This window comes from Aythya marila, assembly GCF_965140915.1.
Source record: "Aythya marila genome assembly, chromosome: 2".
In the NCBI taxonomy this organism is placed as follows: domain Eukaryota; kingdom Metazoa; phylum Chordata; class Aves; order Anseriformes; family Anatidae; genus Aythya; species Aythya marila.
The window spans coordinates 51,778,318-51,798,390 of NC_139043.1; the positions used below are offsets into that span (position 1 = coordinate 51,778,318).

At 44.1% G+C, this 20,073-nt stretch overlaps 1 protein-coding gene across 2 annotated transcripts in view; it reads right to left on the reverse strand.

Annotated features, from left to right (window-relative positions):
• RNF144B (ring finger protein 144B) overlaps positions 1–20,073 on the reverse strand; it is a 55,268-nt gene that overhangs the window by 33,355 nt on the left and 1,840 nt on the right. The window contains exon 2 of one of the 2 annotated variants that reach the window (XM_082753780.1): positions 5,570–5,754. In XM_082753780.1, coding sequence (XP_082609906.1) covers positions 5,570–5,734 — 165 coding nt within the window. In that variant the 5' untranslated portion in view covers positions 5,735–5,754. Of the gene's footprint in view, positions 1–5,569; positions 5,759–20,073 lie in introns of both variants that reach the window. The other variant, XM_082753779.1, reaches the window with a different exon arrangement.

The following is a 20,073-nucleotide window of genomic DNA, read 5'->3' on the forward strand; positions in this document are numbered from 1 at the left end:
ACAAAACTAAAAATGACCAGAAATGCATGTGAGAAGTTTTCAAACCCTCTAAATTACTATAAAATTGCTACGTGTTCAGTACCGCTCTTAGCAGGCGTGGGAATTTTCTTTTTTATAACTTTAAAACAAAGCTATTCTGCAACATTTCAAATGTCAAGCTGGGGGGAAAAAAAAATCTGAAACGTCAAAATTTGACAGGTTTCTACCTGTGGGTGGAAACAGAAAACAGTCTGAGGTGAGCTTACATAAAGTAAGTGGGGCATCGCAGCACAAGGGCTATTTAGGAAAAGGAGAACAGAGTGTTCTGGTGCAGCCACGAGCACATACAGATGTCTCCTAGGATGGAGAAAAGAGGTGGAAGAGAGGATCAAGAAATCTCCTCCTGAAAATTAGCAGAAAGAAACAGAAGAGAGATTAAAACCCAGAGTTTGCTAGACAAAGGCAAATCCAAATTTTCCCTTACTCCTAAGTTTTACTAAGTAGTCTTTCACTGTAGTATTTGTGCATATTTGCTTTATTTCGCAGACATCCCACGCTCTTTGTCATCTGCCTTCCCCTTGTCTTTGATCTGCTCAATCTCCTCAGCTCTGCGGCTTTCCTTCAAATGCTTTTTGCTGATGCTGATCCTTCACATCAGTTTGTCTACAGTTCTCCAACTCTCCCCTGCACAAGCAGCCAAAGACTGCACAGTACTAAGGACAGAATGTCAATATTTGGCCACCCGAAGAAGGAAGTAGGGCAGCGCACAGCTGCTCCTGAAAGGCACAAGGAAAGCAGAGGAGCCTTAGAGCGTCTTGCTGGCCAAGCACAACAGAAACTCCTGTTTCTGTGGAAGGGTTTTCCCTTCCCCTCTAGCAAAAATAGCTGGCAGCAGCACGCAAGCTCTTCTTTCACAGGCTGCAGCTTCCTCACCAGGCAGGCAAGAGCTGCCCAGGGCACTAGGCTGTCAACAGCAGGAAAAAAACCTTTTTTGCCCATGCCTACAGCCCTGGCCTTGCTGTCACACATAGCTACAGCAGAAAATCTTGTTCTCCCAAACACCATGGGATCACCTTCTACTTGTAGAATACTCAAGGCAGAAGCTACCTGTGCTCCTATTCAACGTTGCACGTTGACTTCTCCTTTTAAGGTTGCAGGAAGTTTAATCTCACTTAGACTGGGTTCTGTGGACCAAAATAACAAACACGTGATCATCACGGTATTTGTTTTGTATGTTTTGTAACTCAGTTACCTCACATGCTTCTCAGAAATACAAGACCTAACAAAGAATTTGCTTGGAAAAAAAAAATGAAGGGTGATTCATGCTGGTCCTTCATAAACATGTGCTGACAACACAGGAGCAAAGACATAGAAGTATCTTTTGTGTTCAGAGTTTGTTGTATGTTGTTTTTTGCATCTCAAACCCTATTCCAGTAAACAACACACAAGATGGATAAAAGCTGCTGCTTGACGTAAATAGCAGCGCCGCTATAGTGAGTGATTGCTCGCCTGGCTCATGTCAGGCACCTGAAATGCCCAGAAAGTGGGGGGAAAAAGAGCAAAGGCAAAACCAAGCAGAACTGGTGTGGGGGAAAAAGCCGATACCAGCATGCTCACACATTTAAAGGACCCCCCAAACCATGTTCTCCTTAACAGCAATGTTGTTAACAGTAAGTAACCCCGCAGAGCACTCCTGATGTTTGCCCAACTAAGGCAAAACAAAACTTTGTAAGTGTATTAATCAGGGTATAATAAATATTAGTTTGCTTTGGACCCAGAGAGAAGTGCACTAAAATACCATATTTCTTAACACTCTGATGGCTTAGCCAGACATGGAATATAATAATTTTATATATATATATGAGCAGTGTGACCACCTGTGTAGAGGCACATGTGTGTGCCATCCAAGGACAAAGAGGTTGCAAGACAAAGCAAGCACAAGGTACTGCAGATAAGAAGGACATCTTGCCAAATATGTGTGAATGATGACTGGAGAGATGAAAAAAAAACAAGATAAACAGCATAGGGAACAGACAAGACACTCCCTACCCCCCTTTTCTGAATGGGACAAGTAGCATAAAACCATGTGGTACAAGCAACACATATTGTTGAATATCTATACATATTTTCATTTACAATACTGTACATCACTGCAAAGGTTTTATGGATATAGTCAATGACCAGAGTCACATGAAGTACAGTCAACAAAAGTTTTGCAGAGAAAATATACCTCACCATTTCCCTGCCCAGCCCTCTTCAGAGATCAGTCTTTCATTTGAAACTAATATAAACCAAACACATCGAACCCAAGCCATGATGTGCATTACAGCCATTTCCAAATTCTTGGGATGTGTAAATGTGTGCTTCATCTCACATCTCAGTGGAGTCTTATGCCAACCACAGCAAATGTGGAGAAATACAAGGTTGATGACTCTTCAGACCTGACTGGGCTACCAAATAAGACATCAAGCGTGTTCCACAAAGCCATCTGCTATTCCTTCTCTGAACAGAGTAAAACTCTGTAGTAGTTGAAAAGCTCCTGTCTTAACAGCAACTTTCCACCAAAATTCAAGCATACACCTTCTTAAACAGAGTTTACTTACTTTGGCTAGAATGCAGCTTTTAGGAGATATATAAGGTGAGTATCTTAAGCTGAAAACACAGCTGTATACAATCTGAATGAAAAGGAGATATGATCTCCCCCTGCACATGCCTAAACAGTAACAATTTCCAGTTATTTCCACAGCTAAAAATGCTGTAGTAAAAAAGAGTCACAGAGAAGCATCATTACAGCTGTCATGTAAAAAGGCCTCACACATGTAATAGAACAAAAAGTTAGCCAAACCAGTGGCTTTAACTTAGAATACACTATGCCCATGTCAAGTCCTTTTCTATTAAATTTCAAATGTAATACTGCTCTTGAATCTATAGAATTAACCTTAGTGATAAAAGATAAGAATAAGCTATGCAAGCTGAAAGCATTGCTAGCTCAAAAACTAATATGGGCTTGATCCCATAGCTCAAGGTTGACATTCTCACTGCAATCTCTGTCTTAAAGGCAGCATGAAGGTATCTAAGAGCCTTATCATGGGTGGGAAGAAAGTTATGGTGTTGCATACCAGAGCAGTTAACTGCAGGTTCTGCCCTGAGCAATGCCCAGTGCAAGCCCTGGCACCGAGGCACTCTGTGGTGAGGTGCTTCTGCCACTGCTCTTTGGAGGCTGCCTAAAGGTATCGGTGCAACTTAGCTCCCCAGAAACTGCTCTGGGTTTGAGATGGAAAAGCTTTTAGGCAGGTTAAAAGTTTGCAGAGCCCTCTTTGTTACAGGATGGAAGATCCATGTGTTTGTGATGCATCAGCACAGAAGCATATTGGGAGGGTGCTGAGACAGATTACCATTCAGACCTGTGCTACAGGTACCAATCAACCTTCCTCTGTTACATATCTCACCTTTAAAAGAAGTGCCTTATAACTCCCTTTCTCTTTATAACCACCACAAAACGTCTCAGTGCTTTTTGAGACCCTTGATCTCCAGAGGAGCCTTCCTGAGCCCACGCCACAGCAGCAGTAGGTAGAACTGAGCTTCGTCGTGGGCACAGAGGGACCACAGGGAGCAAAGACGTGTAGAAAGCTGTGCTGCTGCCAGCCCTGCTCGTATTTGTTTCCATCTCAGCACACGTGGTGAGCAACAGGAAAGGGAGCAGGAAAGTGCAGAGCACTCTGCAAGCAGTGACTCAGCCCCTGTCCAACCTTTCACACTGGCAGCCGCAGAAATAAGGAGATGGCAGCCTCTCCTCACAGACAGCCTGGTGAGAAAGGAGCTGTTCCTTACCTGCCCCTGATATCACAGCCAGGCAAGGCGCTTGCAGGACAAGTGAGAAGTGACCGTGAAAGACAGAGGTAAGCAGGCAACAACAGCCAAAGGGTAGACACAGAGCATAAGCACAACCGAGGCATATTAGGCACACTGAGATAAATAGAGCTTGTTGAAAGACTTCTCCCAGCTGCGTTCAGTACTCACCCAAGGCTGGCTCTAGCCTTAGACAAAGGCAGCAAAGATGCACAGATGCAAAGCACCCATGACTGCACTTCCCAATTTTTTGCAGTGGCACTAGAGAGCCAAGCTCAGAGCAGATGCTCATGATGCTGCTGGTCAGGTAAGGGCCGTACACAGGACCACAACCACACACAGACATCGCTGACATCTCCCTTTAGCCAGGGCCCTGGCAGATTGGAGAGCACAGCTCTGCCCGGCACAGTCCTCAGCAGTCCTCCCTTCCCCAGGGGGAAAGGAATTGCTCTGCCCAGCTAACACTGAAGTCAGAGTCATGTGCTATGAATGATACTAAATCAGTCATTGAATTCTTGGAGAAGAGTGGGACCACTTTAAATGAATCCACGTTTCCAAATTTTTTAATCTGAAGTTGTATCCTTCGTATCTACCTGTTAGGCATGTTCTCTTAAAACCTACGTTACAAACTAAAGAGTGGAAATGTTTTGTGGAAGTCAGCAAGGAAAAGACACTACATGAAGTTCAGGTTGAAAATGCCATTAACCAATCTTACGCTACTTTCTTGAAACACATAACTACATTCTTGTCCCTCTTAAGCTGCCCTTAACTCAGTGTAAATGAGGATACTCTGACTCAAGCAGGCTTGACAAATATCTCATTTTTTCCATGAGTTCAAACAATCAAGCACAAAACTTAAAAGTACAAAACTTAAAAGTACTTGTTTGATGCTCATCCACAAGTTGTTAAAAAAAAAAAAAAAAAAACACATATATGTAATGTTTATTCTGGAATTTTTAAAAAAGCAAAACAAAACAAAAAAACGCTCTGTACACTGGCTTCTGACCTACTTCCAATATCTGTTAGTCAAGTACATCAGTCACTATTGCCAGAGAGTCTGGGTTCATTTTCCCATGCTGACAAAGAAACCAGAAGAGCACTAATATCTGTAGGGCTTTCATGAGCTCACTCAACCTCAGCCTTTATCACTTCCAGCAGCTTTATTTAATCTGAATTTGCAAGATAGAAAGTCCTCACTGACAACTATAGGCAATGCATGACCTGGGCAATTTCTCTGCAGCGTAGACTGCAGAGACAAAGGTTCAATAGGCCAAGGTTAATTTTTGTTTAGATTTTCTGATTGCCCTTGAAAAATACATACAAGACTTAAAAAAAAAAAAAAAAAAGCCTCTAACTACTCAGAAAATAACAGGGAAACAAAACCTAACAAAATCTCACAGTCATTCTATGACATTTCAAGATTTCGCTTAAGAAAAAATAAACGCTGAGACTGTATATAGATGGCGTATGTTCTCTAACAGTCTTAAAATGCATATTTTCCCTATTTAATGCTATAATTTATTATTATTTGCTATGTAAATATCTCTTAGAGTTACACATTATCAAAAACCGAATGGCAGATAAGTCTCTAGATAAGGCAAGATAGACTAATATCAAATGTTCTTTAGGAAAGCATCCTATATCAATGTTGATAACATCCTTCAAGCAATCCCAAGCAACCCTATCTCACAGCTCTGTCTATCCCCCATTACTGTAACCTAAACGTGCTGCTAGATCTTACCGATGTACAAAAGATGCAGCTGCATTCCTGAAGAGTGGTCATCTTATCCAGGGAATATTCACAGAGACATAGCTTGCAAGTGAGCAGCGGCTCCAGAGCCAAGTCTCCAGCTTCTGACTTGTCAGCTGCCATGGTGAGGGGGCAGGCCTTCCCAGCAGAGCCCATCCTCTCACCAATTGTCCACTCTGCCTGAAAAGAGAAATCAACAGCTGAAACATCCCACAGGCCACATATTCACTTCTCACTGATCTAAGAATTTACAGCTCGGATCCATAAAAGCCCCCGCACACCCAAATGTACCACTTCAGCATCTCAGTGCCAGTCTCGTGCTTCAGGATGATCAAAATTTACCAAGAAGATGCTTGAGAGCTCAGCTTCCCAAAAGGCATGAACTGGATTGCATTCTCAGTGAATATTTACCTCATTGGCATGAAACACATCAGTCAGGCCACTTATCATCAAATTTAAAAAAATAAAATAAAAATCACATAGATGAGATATTATCTATGTTGTATGCAACAGAACACCATTCAAAGCCCTCACCAAAGTCCTAGGATCAGGGATCTGACTTGGGACAATGAATTCTATGTTTGAAAAAATGCTCGTATATGTACACATATGTACACGTCACTTTGCTCCCTCAAAGGAGTTTCAGAGCCATACACCTCCCGTCCCTGTGAATCCTGCAGTCACTGATGCACCCACACAGTTTCAGCTCCACTCCCACCTTCCATTTGACCTGGGGGCTCTCCTGGGCAGTGCAAGACGACTGCAAGTACAGACTCCCACTCCATAGGCAAGCACTTCAAACATTTAGCCTCTAATATAAGCGGCAGGTACCATGAACTGCACCTTCTCTTTGAGTTGTCACTGAGACAGTGAGCTAGCAGTCCCTACCAAGACGGGTAGCAAAGGCATCTAAACCCAGGAAAGCCTTTCACATTGCATGTCCTACGTGATACAGGGCTGAAACTTAAACCCAAAGAAGTAAGAGTGCTTCATGGATAGTTCTTTCTGAATTCCCTTGACTATGGTGGACAGCTGCCTGCTCAGGTCTGTGGCTTTTTGGTATCCCGCTCCCTGGCATCCAACTCTTCAATCTACGTCACAGGGTTCTTAGGCATATAAACGAGGTTTGTGAACCGTAAACTAAGTGCACTAGCACTTTGACATAGGGATACTCAAAATAGTCATGTTTCTACCACACATTGTGTCACACCAGTGCTTGGTGAAGAAATGTTTATCCCTTGAGAAGGAGCAATGGATTGGAATCTGATTCCATTATACGTCGAGATAACAAGCTCATATATATAATGTTCTCTGACCTAAGCATTTGAAAACACTGCACCATAACCATTAAAAAAAAATCAAGATCCCCATTCTTACCCACTTACACTGAAAGAGAAATTAAAGAAAATGATCTCATGCTTAAACTGAAATAACAGTGAGCAAGTTTGCAGATTTTGTTCACCTCAAAATAGACAGTGGGTTTTGGTGCAGTATTTAGGGCACAGGAAAATCTATCGCCATCTCCAAGAAACATGGCCTGAATTCCAGACTTGCTTCTGAATATACTTTGCTGATGCCAAGAGGACCTTCCCACACATTTCTTTTAAGGAGAGACACGGTGGCCAGCTGCACACAGCCACTTGCACCAGCACAAAGCGAGAGCACAGCACGTCTAAATCTAAAAGGCCTCATTACAAACAGAGGCTACAGGACTGTGAAAACGGCAGGGGATCAAGACCTGTCACCTGTCCCTTTGCATGTCTTTCCTTTAAGCACCCAGTCTGAGAGACACAAAAGTCACAGCCAAGATTCCAGCAACCAACTTCCTTGCGGCTAACCCAAAGCAAATTCTCCCATTAATGGCTTGCTATCTCTTGTTCAAAACATATGCCACGCCTGCATTATTCTTGGCTCAGTCCCCGCCGGCTGCCATGCGGACCCCCACGACTCGCCCCATACGGCTGCTGAGCTGGGCCGCCCGCATGGCCAGGAGCCTTGGAGCGAAGCCTCCCTCTGAGTCAGAAACTGCAACACTCTTCTGTAATTACTGCAACAGGGGGAAAAAGGGAGTGAGTCACTGGAAACGCTGCGGCAGATCAAGAACTACCTGTTATTTAGAACATGCTAGACATTATCTCAATATTTAGCAGGATTATAACGCGTTTACTCAGGTATGCTTTTCAACATCAGCTGCATCCGTAGGGGTAAGCTACTCAGCTCCATGAGCAGTGCACCCCCAGCAGACAGCACCACACGAACCTGGCCGACCAGAGAATCCTGCCCCCAGTGCAGGCTGGGCCACCTCACCTCACCACAACCTCATTCACCCCAGTGGGGTTCAGCAAAAAAAAAAAAAAAAGCAGCCGTGACCACAGCTGTGGGCACAGCACACAGAGGAGGCACCATGGCTACCACAGGCAGCGCTCTCGCCATGCCCCCTGAGGAGCTGGCTTGTCCATAAGCACTTCTCCAGGTCAGGCTGGCACAGGTAAAGCCACCCTGTTAGTACCTGACAACCTGTCCATCAAAGACGGAGAGGGTGCACGGCCTGCTCCTTTTCCTGGAGCAACCCAACCCACTGGTCTCTGCTTCTGCCCACCGGAATAGCTACTAGTGCTGCCAGCGCCAAGGAAAGCACTCAGGGAGAAGAGTTAATGGTCATGGAGAGGGATAGCCCCAGCCAGTGGGGAGAGAAACTGGGCCGGGGAAACACAGCAGGGGTTGGAAGGGACCTCAAGAGCTCATCGGGTCCAACCCCCTGCCAAAGCAGGTTCCCTAGAGCAGGCTGCTCAGGTAGGCGTCCAGACGTCCTTCTACTCCTTTCCCAACACGTCAAGGTCCATTGTCCTCTCCCGAGCTCTCAAGCCATCTCCTCAACTTTACTCCCCCTGGCAGAACTGCCTTTTTTATCTACTGCGGAGCAGCTGTGAACTTCCAACTCATCCGCTCCAAATTTTTATGGCTTTCACTTTGCCTGGCCTAGTCCCACCGACTGTCATTAGTTAATTATACATCCATTAGCTCTCTTTATAGTGGATTAAAATTCCTACTTTAATTACAAGTTGCCAAGAGTTTAGGCTGAAAACAAAACATCTTGGATGTATGCGTCCTGCAGGGGAAGAGGGAATCACTGAAGAACGAGTTGGGGACAAAGAGGACAGTATTCCATATCTGATGGTGCTAGTAAAAATGACCTAAAAAAAAGGAACCTCATATAGGCAGGATACATCTGTAAGCACTGAGATCTTCCTTTTCTTCTTTTTCATACTCACACACACAGATACCCCAATTATGACAGAATCCCATATAAAGCAATATATGCCTCATGGAAACCCAAATACAGCACATAATTTCTCACAAAATCCTCCACTGAACAACAACAAAGGTTGCATGAGATGTTGTAGCACAAGGATACACACATCTCAGGGATGCTCAAACCCGGAGGAACACATTAGACTAAATTCTGTACCAGCATAAATCAGTCAAACTGGGTCAAACTGGCCAAACTGGCCCCAGTCAGCACAAACACTCCTGTCTAAGGGCCCAAGATGCAAGTCTTTTTACTTGCATCTGTCAGCCAACGTACTCATATGCACACACACGCAGACCGTGTTCCTTTTACATGATATGGAATTTCCAGGAAATGGGATGTATTTCCGCAAATTGTGTGCTGCAAGGCTTATAAGGAAGAGGACCTGTTGGGGACATTCATCCTTCCCCGGCTCTGACGCTAGTGGTGTCAGTGCTCTAGGATAAGGCATGATGAGAAAGCCTGAACGAATGCGAGTGAGCTGGATGGGGTCAGTGCTAGGAGGGGGTAAACTGCACAGTCACCAGGAGCACAGTTTGCTGACCCGTCCACCCTGCTGCTTCCTTCAGCAGCCTGCAGGCACTTTTGCTACGCCTTACGGAGGTGACAAAGCTTCCACATAGAACTGAAATGTCTCAACGCCTTCCATAAGCAAGAAAACATACAGGCACGCTCAAAGTGAGTGAGAAGGGACTCAAGAGGGGCAGGAGGATAAGTAAAAACAGAAACACTAACACAAAACCGGTGGAGGGTTTGAGCAAAGTAAGAAAAACACCACAGCAAAAGCACAGGAGGAAAGTGTACAGAACTCGTCTGCCTTCAGGGCCTCCTGACACCACAGACCACCAGCATCTGGCTTTGAAAACTACTTCACTACAGCAAATATCCACTTTACCTACTCCTGGACAGGTACCATTGCAAATCTTGATATTAACAAGATTTAGATCGGTATTTCCTGAAGTGGAAACTATTAACCACCACAGTATGCTGAATTGGCTATGTTTACTCCTGTGGGTATGGAGCAGAACAGATTATAGCATTTATCACGTTTTGTGGCCTCCAGATCAAGAGCCAGGGCAGACTCTGCAGACACATCTCCCCTGGGAAGGTTGTCCAGGGTCTATACCATTAGATCCCATCAAGGTGTTCTCCTCACACATCTTCAGGATAGACATTTCAAATTGCGCCCTCAAGTGTGTATTGCAGAAGGTTAAAAAAAGCATGAGAAGCAACCCAGTAAGCACCGAGGTCAGAGGAGAAGGAAAGAGAAGAGGCACTCCAGGCACTGGAGCAGAGATTCCCCTACAGCCCCTGGAAAGACCACCGTGGAGCAGGAATTTCCCTGCAGCTTGTGACGAGGACCACACCAGGTTTGTCCTGAAGGGCTGCAGCTTGCAGAGAGTCCACGCAGGAGCAGGGGAAACCATGGGGAGGGAGGAGCTGGTACGGGCTGGCCATAACACCTCCATTCCCCAACCCTTGTACCATTTGTGGGAAGAGGCAGGGGATCTGGGAATGAAGGCCTGAAGTTGAGCCTAGGAAAAATGGGAGGCTGGGGAGGTGTTGTGTTAATTTGGGGGTCAGTTTTTCACCATCCAAATCTATTCTAATTGCCAAGAAACTAATCTTCCCCGAGTAGAGTCTGTTTTGCCTGTGCTGGTACCTGGCAAGCGATCTCCTTGCCTTTACCTTAACCCGTTGAGTTTTCCCTCTGACGTCCCCCCGTGTCCTGTTGAGGAGGGGGAGTGAGAGCACAGCTGGGTGGGCGTCGGGCAGCCAGCCAAGGTCAAGCCAGCACAGCTCCACAGAGGTGTTAAAAATCGATGCAAGCGAGGGCTGAAACTTTCCCCTGTGAGCACGCACTGTAAGGTAACATCCTTGTCACGGTCATACAAAGGCTCGCTTAAGCCTGCCCAGGTGCCTCAAACCCAGATTACTGGGCTCAAGGAACAAAAGTTGCTCTGTGTATGTGACAGAGCAAACAAGCCAGGCAGTCTGCTAAGCTGCAACATCAGAAGGACATTGTCTGTGTGCCTGCAATCAACTCACTGTATTTAGCTTAAAAAAAAAATGTGTCTGGGTGTGACTTTCACCTCTTAGAAACATCACATAAAATCATGAAAGCCTTCTGCGCTGATGCTGGAGGAGAATGAATGGATTACATTCAGCACCATAAGTCATCCTTTCATTTCTCCCACGCTGCATCCAATAACAACAGGGTTCTTAGAGAAGCCACGTCGAGCCTCCTGTTTACAAACAATTCTGCTGGAGTTAGTAGTTCTACGCTTTTAGCTCAACGCTGAGTTTAAAGGGAGTCAAGAAATGTACAAAAATGTACAAACTACTCCAAGAAACACTCACAGGATAAAAAGGGCCCTTCATGTGTTTTTTGGGCAGGTGGCCCGTCCTGTGGGACAGGGTAAGCCCTCATGTCCCCTCTACCCCAGCATCCTCCCATGGCTTACGATCGACCAGCACCCAGGCATGGACCTGCATGAACATGGGATCATGAAGAGGTCTGGGATTAGGCTTATGGTCACGTGCTGCCCTAACACATAACATAGCACCTTCCCATTTTACAAAAAAAAAAAAAAAACTTTCAGTATCAGAATGAACGTACTGACAGCACCTGCCCGAAGTTCCCATTTAGCGTACCAGGTAATCACCAAGCTTTGCTAAAGAAGAACTTGCAAAGAAGAACCTGCAAGTGCTGTAATTGTTTCTCATGCCCTAGAGATTTTTGAACTACTCCACCCATTACAAAATTACCTCAATGCCACATAAAAACCTGTTTTGACGTTGTTAACTCAGCATTTGGTTGTTTCCTGTAACTAAGGTTCTCCTCCTAAATAATAATAGTAATTCCTGAAAAATACAAGTGTGCAAAAGCAATCCTAAAAATCAGGCCCTTGGGGAAAAAGAGTAATTATAGAAATATGTCAAAAATATAACAGAGTGGTATTAAGGTAATGGGGTAAGATCACAGCAGATAAAAACCCAGCTGTGAAATTAGGACACGTGAAGGCAGACGTCAGAAACCTATGTGTTTGTAAGATCAGCTTCAACAAAACTCTATCCTCTTTACCAGCTTTGGTTACAACTCCTTAGCTGTCCCAGTTCTCTCAAGACAATGTTATTCAAATCAAAGAAAGGCTTGGGTTGGAAGGGACTTTAAAGACCTTAAAGACTACCCAGTGCCAACCCCCTGCCACGGGCAGGGACACCTCCCACCAGACCAGGCTGCCCAAAGCACCATCCAACCTGGCCTTGGGCACCTTCAGGGATGGGGTTTTATTTTTTTAGTTTAAAGCCATTTCCCCTCATCCTATCATTATCTGCCAAAGCAAAAAGTTGCTCTCCATCTTTTTTATAAGCCCCCTTGAAGTACTGAGAAGCTGCAGTGAGGTCTCCCCAGAGCCTTCAATTCTGCAGGCTGAACAGCCCCAGCTCCCTCAGCCTTTCTTCACAGGAGAGGTGCTCCAGCCCTCTGAGCATCTTCTGGACCTCCTCTGGACCTGCTCTAACAGCCCCACATCCCTCTTGTGCTGTTCTTCAAAATCCATGTTTAAGGCAGGTTTTATAAACTCAACGGTTCTGCACAAGGTATTGGTGTGACTCAAGCCAGCTATTATTCCTGTGGTCTATTAGACTCGCCACTAACCCACAATGCATTAATTTCTTCTTTTGATATGCACTGCCTACACAGAGCTGCCAATCTCGTCCATACGGCATTACTTACGAAGTACTGGTTTGGTAAGGCTGTAAAAAATGTGATTAACACTCCCGTTCAGGAAAGCCTTCATCTTCAAGGAGGACACTTAATCATATGCTTAAGTGTTCCCGTGTATCAAAGCCTAGGTATTTTGCTTTATTACGATGAGATTATTAACAAGTTAAACAAGTACTTAGATTTTTCGAAATTCTGCTGTCCAAAAAAAGCAACCATGAATGAAATGTCTAATTTAAAATCAATGTTAATATATTCAGGATTACTGTATTACACCTGTGCCTTAATGCAAGCAAGCCGATGACTTGATTACATGTCTAAGGAAAAGCCATTTTTGGACTACCATAATATGCCACCAAGCTGAAGTATCAGAAATTATATCAATATCTGTTCTGTTTGAGCAGAGCTTAAGAAAAATAGATGTGTAATACTTCATGCACTGTAAAAATTGTATTTTAAGAAAACATCTTTAAAGAACCAGCAGTTGAAGTAAACGTGCTGTCTGGTACATGAGAACACACTGAAGGCAATTTCTCTCACTTGTTTTTGGAGTATTTGCATATCATGCTAGCAACCAAGAAATAAATATATAAAATATTTTGGAAATGAATGTAGTAATCAGGAAGCCTCTTGCACAGACACACAACAAAAAAAGTAAGGGACAGAGTGCATTAATTAAGAATATCATCCAGCTTCCTGCCAGGTATTTTTATACCAGCATTTTAGGACGACTAAAGCACACGTCGAACAGCTTCCCAAATCCCACATGAACCCAGTAATATCAAATAATTTTAATAAATCAAACCTTCATTAGGGCACGTGTAAATCATGACACTCCACAACTCTTCGTGGGCATATTTTTTGGGGTAACACTGCATCTCTACTGTAATACTCTACTGTAAAACTGTAAGGTAAGAATAACTTGGAGATTTTAGAACAGTTTTTCACTGTAACTTTTAGCAACCCTATATTGGTATGTCCTCAGGGAATTCTTTTGTAAGATGATTGTGGATATTAATTGAATATAACAAACCTCTATTTTTTTCCAAAATATATGTGATTCATTGCACTTCTGGGAATTCTTTGTGTTTTCTTGTAATGCTGCTTTAGAATAAGGTAGGGGGAAAAACGTGGGCTTTTCCCCCTTCCACTCCTAAAAAGCTGAGGAGTCCAAGAAAAGGGAATCCAACAGCTAACAGTGAAATAATCACTGCTACTCCTAGCTGATAGGCAGCTAGGAAAAGCATTTTCCAAACACTTATAAAGACTGAAACAGAAACAATGCACCCTGATGCTAAACTGCAGTGCACAATCCAAGCAGGGTCTTCATCTCTCCTCAGCACTGACAGCAGCCACAGCACAGCAGTATTGACCAACTCCATGAGGACAGACGGGAGCCTTTCTGGGAAGCCGTCAGATCATTGTATCACAGAAGCCACCACCTTCAGACAGTTCTGCTGGAACTGGACTTGAACTGGGACATCCCGACACTCAGGATGCAGCTCCGTCAATGTCAGCAGATCTACTGCCCACAGGTCCTGTGGGCATCACGTTGGGGACAAGCCAGATGAACCAAGCTTGCTCTGCCCGAGCAGTGTGGTGGTGCTCCGGTCCTGCAGATGGTCAGTATCTGGATTCTCCTAAAGTTTTATGTTCACCCTGGCAGTCACGGAGCTGTAGGAAGTTATCAGCACAAAATGCAGTGGAACTGGCAAACTGCAGCTAGATGATAGCACCGGTGTATTTTGACATCAAACATTTCCAAATATTTCCACAACACATCCAAACAACAAAATTGTACCAACTGGAATTTCAAGTATTAGTTACCAAGGTGAGATTAGACTCTAAAGCTTATCTAAATAACACTCCCTTTTCTTAATGATACCGTGCAATGCCTGCCAATGCTAAGCTACGAGGAATTTCCATCCTAACTAGTTTGGTGTACTTTATTTTTAACTTCCTGTTGACAAGAGGTAATATACCACTACTAAAAAAAACTCCACTCTTTGTGACATTAATGGCAAAAGCAAATGATAGGTCTTCCTCTTTGATCACATGAAGGGTTTTGGTAACTGCAGCATAGTAAGTAAAAAGGAATTAAGCCCTTGGGATGTCAAGTGGGTTGATAACTCAGCTAGCTGTCTCAGCCGAAACAGGAATAGGAAGTGAAATGTAACAATTTGCCTTTGACATAGAAAAAAAATGTTTGTTTTTGCTAATCAGATAACAAAACCTTGGGATCTGTTAACTCCTTGAACTAGATTGTTTGTAGTTTAGATAGGATATTTTCAGAACATATTTGTGACACTGGCCTGTTCCAGCGTCAAGGATTTCTGGAACATATTTGTAAACTCACGTCGTTAAAGTGAAAGCGGTGGCACTGTACTTGACAGAGGAGCCAACTTGATCTGTTTGCTCAGGAGACACTAACTGGGCCAGTGGGCTCCTCTGGCTGCTCATGCTTCCTTCTTCAGAGCAGCGTCCCAACTGCAAGGCAAGCAGTCGAAGGCAAGCAGAGACATGACCCAGAGCCAGGCCTCGAACGTGACAGCAAAACACTTCTTACTGCCAAGATAAGCATGCAGAACTTTCCAGAAGCCAAAAACCAACCGAGCTGACCAAAACAATGAAAGAGATCCTCCACTGACTTCTGTAAAAACACCGTATACTACAGAAATTAACTGAACTCCATATATTGAAGAAAACAACACCCATTTAGTTGTTTATTTTTAGAAGAGATTATCTGAGTAACATTTTTTTCAGAGTTTACAATAACATCTCCTTTAACATCTCTGTCCTTTCATTCTGCCAGGCCAAGGAGTCTGCAAACTTGCAAGATTGTGGTCCTACGGTCCTGTTTCCTGCAAGCATCAAGAAGCACTTTCACACAATTTTGGACTGACATCAACAGGAATCAAAGAACAAGTTCATTTTCCTTTTACAACAGTTTTTGCGTGGCTGCTCAGTGAATAAAACTAACAAGTACAATGGTTTAGGTTGCCCTTATCTCATCTTTCAGTCAAATATGCTGCCCATTATTATTATTAAAACATGCTGTTCAAGGTAATCAAGATAAAAAAGGCAAAATATTGAAAAATGCCTTTGATCCAAACAAGTCTCAATGACTTCGAATGCTGGGAGGGGTGACCCTGGGGTAAGGCTGAGAGTCAAGTCTGAAGATGAGACCTTGGGGAAGTCACTGTAGCTAATGTAACACTTTGCATTACACAAACGATGTGGATAACTACTGACGGTGCTAGAGCTCAGTAAGAAATAATACAGAGTCATTAAGAAGCAAGAGCAGAGGTTTGGACCCTGACATGAGCAGCTTGTTTTGAAACGAACACTTGCATTTATTGAAGCAACTGCCACCGCTTCTCACAGCTGGCTATGAAACTAGTATCCCTAAACTGTATCCCTAAACTCCTTTGCCAGGTCCGCAGATGAGGAAAGGGCAGAGCGCTGTACTTGATCCGAGCCATAAAATCAAAGCCCTGCCAAAAGGAGTGCTTCCAAGGGCTCCAAGTGGGCCTGCTTATGTGTGCATAGACACCAGAAATAATTAAAGGAAGCTGCCCTTCCAAAGCCTCCCGAACACTCAGAAAAATGAACATCTGGAGCACAGGACTGACGGACCTCATAGCCTTGCTATAATGACGATCTCACAGAAGTCTTTCTAAGGATGTCTTTCTGGAGGCTGGTCTCTTAATTATGACCACAAGAACCAACACCTCTCAAAGAGTAATGAGGAAAAAGAACTACAGTAAGTATTCTCAAGTCCTTGTCTACTCCTCTCCCCACAAGTGCTTGTGTCCTTCATTTGTTGGCCCATCATGTCAAAATGTGGGAAGCCAGGTCAACAAGGGGGCTGAAAATGGTCAAGCCATGTATGCTACTTGGGTATTTGCAATAAAAACACTGACCAGTCCAAAAAACACATGTCCTTAAAGTAGCATCAGCTAAATTATATGTATACATATGACTTTTACTCCACTTCAGGCAAAGGCTATGATTTTCTTTCCCACAAATCCTCCCTGGAGAGCGTGATGGAGACTCCCCAGCACCGAACTCATCGATACAACTGCAAAGAGGTCAGGAGGGTGCAAGATTGCATCCTCTCAGTTGTGCAAACCTTCACCAAGCAAGTCCTTGCTGGCCCTGTGCATGTTATCTTAGCCCTATACTGGGGAAACTCCACCAGGAAAGGCTCCAGGATCAGTGATCAGCCAACAGCCCACTGCTTGAGGAGGCTTCAAGTGAGTGCACCGTCAGATAGCCCACAAGCTCAGCTAGTTTTCCCCACTGACATCTTTGTAACTTTTCCTTTTGGGGACAAGACAGGACAGGGGAACACACCAGCTATTTTTCCATCGTCTTCTCCCCACCTCCACCCATCAAATGCTTCCAAAATTAAGCAGAGCCATGATCATTCCCATCTACAGCTCAGACGTAACCAGTGTCAGCCTGCACGTCACAGCCTCTAGTTAACGCTGGAATTTTCTTTGCATGCAAATGATTAGCCTATTTGCTAGCTGTCATGAAATGTGTTTTTCCTTCTATGTACACAGGGCTTTAGAGCATTTAATTTTGACTGATTTCTGGCTATATATTCATGAGCAAGGAATTCTGCTCTAAGCCACAGTAATATATAATACATAAAAGTGCAAGTAAACATGGCCATGAAGGACCTGTTTCAGCCCCTGAACGCAGGGAGATAGCTCTTCTGTTGCAATGTTTTTTCCTTTTTGCAGACACACAGAGCACATAAAGGTTCTCAGATCTGCACATTTACTTGCTGGAAGTCTGGGGATACAACATTTGGTATAATCTAGCACGAATATCAAAGCTGCTATTAGACACCCAGACAGCGTCCATGCTTTGAATGACTCGTGTCTTATATTTGCCCTTCTCTCCTCATTACTGCAGCAAAGCAAAAGCCAGAAAAGCTTGCAACAGACACAAATAAATAGCAATGTTCTCAATTAAAGGGGAGGAAGATGTGCATGATGGTAAAATGCGTTGTTTTTTTTTCCCTTCCAGTAAAAAGTAATTCTGTACTCTGTCTCTTAATCAGCATCTCTTGTCTCTCCATCGGGCAAAAAGCATGTAGGACAACTCTCCATGACTGCTGTGTCTACAACAAGAAACCCCATACAAGAGATGTGCTCTAGCACGCACAAAACCCCACACACAAGCTGGAGTTTTGCACAGTAATACACTGGCCAAGGTTTTCATGACCAGCACATCTTGACTTCATCTTCCTCACTGGTTACAGCTCCAGACCAAAATCAAAGCACACTCTTATCAAGTCCCAGTTCTGGAGCCACGCTTCGGTCCCACCCTGACTCACTTAACTGCCCTTGTTTATGGGTTTTGAAGTCTGTCAGAAGGGTACAGAATTTCTCATTAGGTTTTACACAAACATAATTTAATAGGCAGTCCCTTGGCTACGGTGTGTCTGAGACTGCCTCAGTTGAGGGAGGTTTGCTATTCTGCAGCAAAAGCCAGCCTCCAGCAGCCCAAATTGCTGTGTCTGGTGCTGGCAGGGACTGCAGAGATCTCAACCAGGGGAAACCTGAGGCACAAGGATGCTCACAGGTCCCAGGGCTGTGTGGCCCAAACTCCACCGAAGCCAAAACTACACTTGCGGGCACTAGGGACATTCAGAGAATCAGATGGCATTTATAACCGAAGCACCATCTGACTCCAATCTGTGTTTAAGCATAGGGGTGCTTAAACAATGCATTTTACTGTGGAGCCTGAGCAGATTCCCCTAGAAATACAGCAAAAAACACCCAGACCTTGGGCAACCCACCTCTTTTCTGTATTAAAATAGAATAAGAGGAACCAGAAATGGGGAACACATGTCATTGTGTGCAAGCAGCTACACATACAAAGAGATCTAGGAAACAGCATCAACAAAATATTATTTTATACAGCTACATTTTATATTTGAAAGTGTGTTTGCAATGCAGTTAACCTAGTCATGCTATCAAGCCTTCACTCAGCACCTCTGCTCCTCCCTGGAAGATGAGGAGTTGGAAAAGTCCCACTTCAGTAGGAAGTACAATTTGAGATGCTATCTTTTTTATTTTTTTAAAGAGCATTTTAATATCTGCCAGTAATGATCTACTTCATGAATGTAATGCCCACTCAGTTCCCACCAAGTTGAAAACGTTTACGAGACAGAAAAAAGATTACTGAACACTATTTTCTTACTGATCAGCACAATGCTATTTGGCACAGGCACCTCTGTAAATATTTGTCCAGCACTGGGTAAATTTGCAGTGTATGATGGCCCTCCGACCCGTACTTCTCTCTGTCAGGTTAGAAGGCTCACAGTCGAGCAACGGAGCTCAGCTTGGGCAGAAATACAACACGATGGAGGCAGACCTTAGTGTCACTGCTGTCCTTCCCTTACTTTCTGTTCCATTTTGGTTCGTTCAACGCTCCCCTTCACAAGCAAAAAGATTAATTTTGAGGTGGAGTGATTATAAGGTTATTCCTGGGTGTTGTGTAACGAAGGGAATTTGTTCAGTGCATTACACCGGGCCAGCCTTTGGCATGGGGAAGCCAGAGGAGGGAACTGTACCCATCCTCCGTGAGCATGTGGAAGAGAAGGGCAGACCCAGCCTCACCAAGCTGGAGGCAGTGTCTCCTCTGCTGTGTGCCAGGAGGTCCGATGGACTCGGTTCACGGCGACACTGGCAGCCCGCCACGGTATTTTGTTCACATGTGCTTGTGATCATGGGCCTGGAGCTGTAATTACAGTCTCAGATTTCACAATACTACCAGCCCAGGAGATATTTATGGATCTGATATGTAGGATCTATCAGCATCGTGGAGTCTCACAAATATTCAGGAAAACTCCCCGCTCACAAAGAGGGTCAGCAAGTCTGCCGCAGTTTCTTTAAACCACACATTCAAGCAATACCCTTCACTGGCTCACACCACTAAAAGGCACTGCAACATCTGGACCAAGCAGATTACAGGCACAGGGCTCCTATGACAGATATTATCACCAGTGTACTAATGAACGGGGAACCAGGTTAAGTATTAGTGCTGCTTGTTCTGCTGTAAAGCGACTTGCTGCTTTCCATAGTTGCATTTTAAACTGAAGATGTTAATAAGGTCAAGTACATACTTTCCCCCTCCAACAGAAGAGAAAGGTCAGATAGCCACTTCCACATTGTTCATTTGTTTTTACAAAGCTTATGCAGCATTTAGAGAACAGTGTAATCCAAGAACTGAGCTAAAGAGGAACAACTCCGTATCGCTGGCTATTTATATTATTCACTTCTGCTCCAAAGTACACCACTGCACAGACAAAATCACCAAAATGTCACCATATGCAGGGAAGAAGAGTGCCTGTTGGCGAGGAGTGCACAGGATAGAGTGAGACATGGGGAACAGAAACAAGCAAATTGCCAAATGCTGTTCCTACACAAAGCGTAGGGA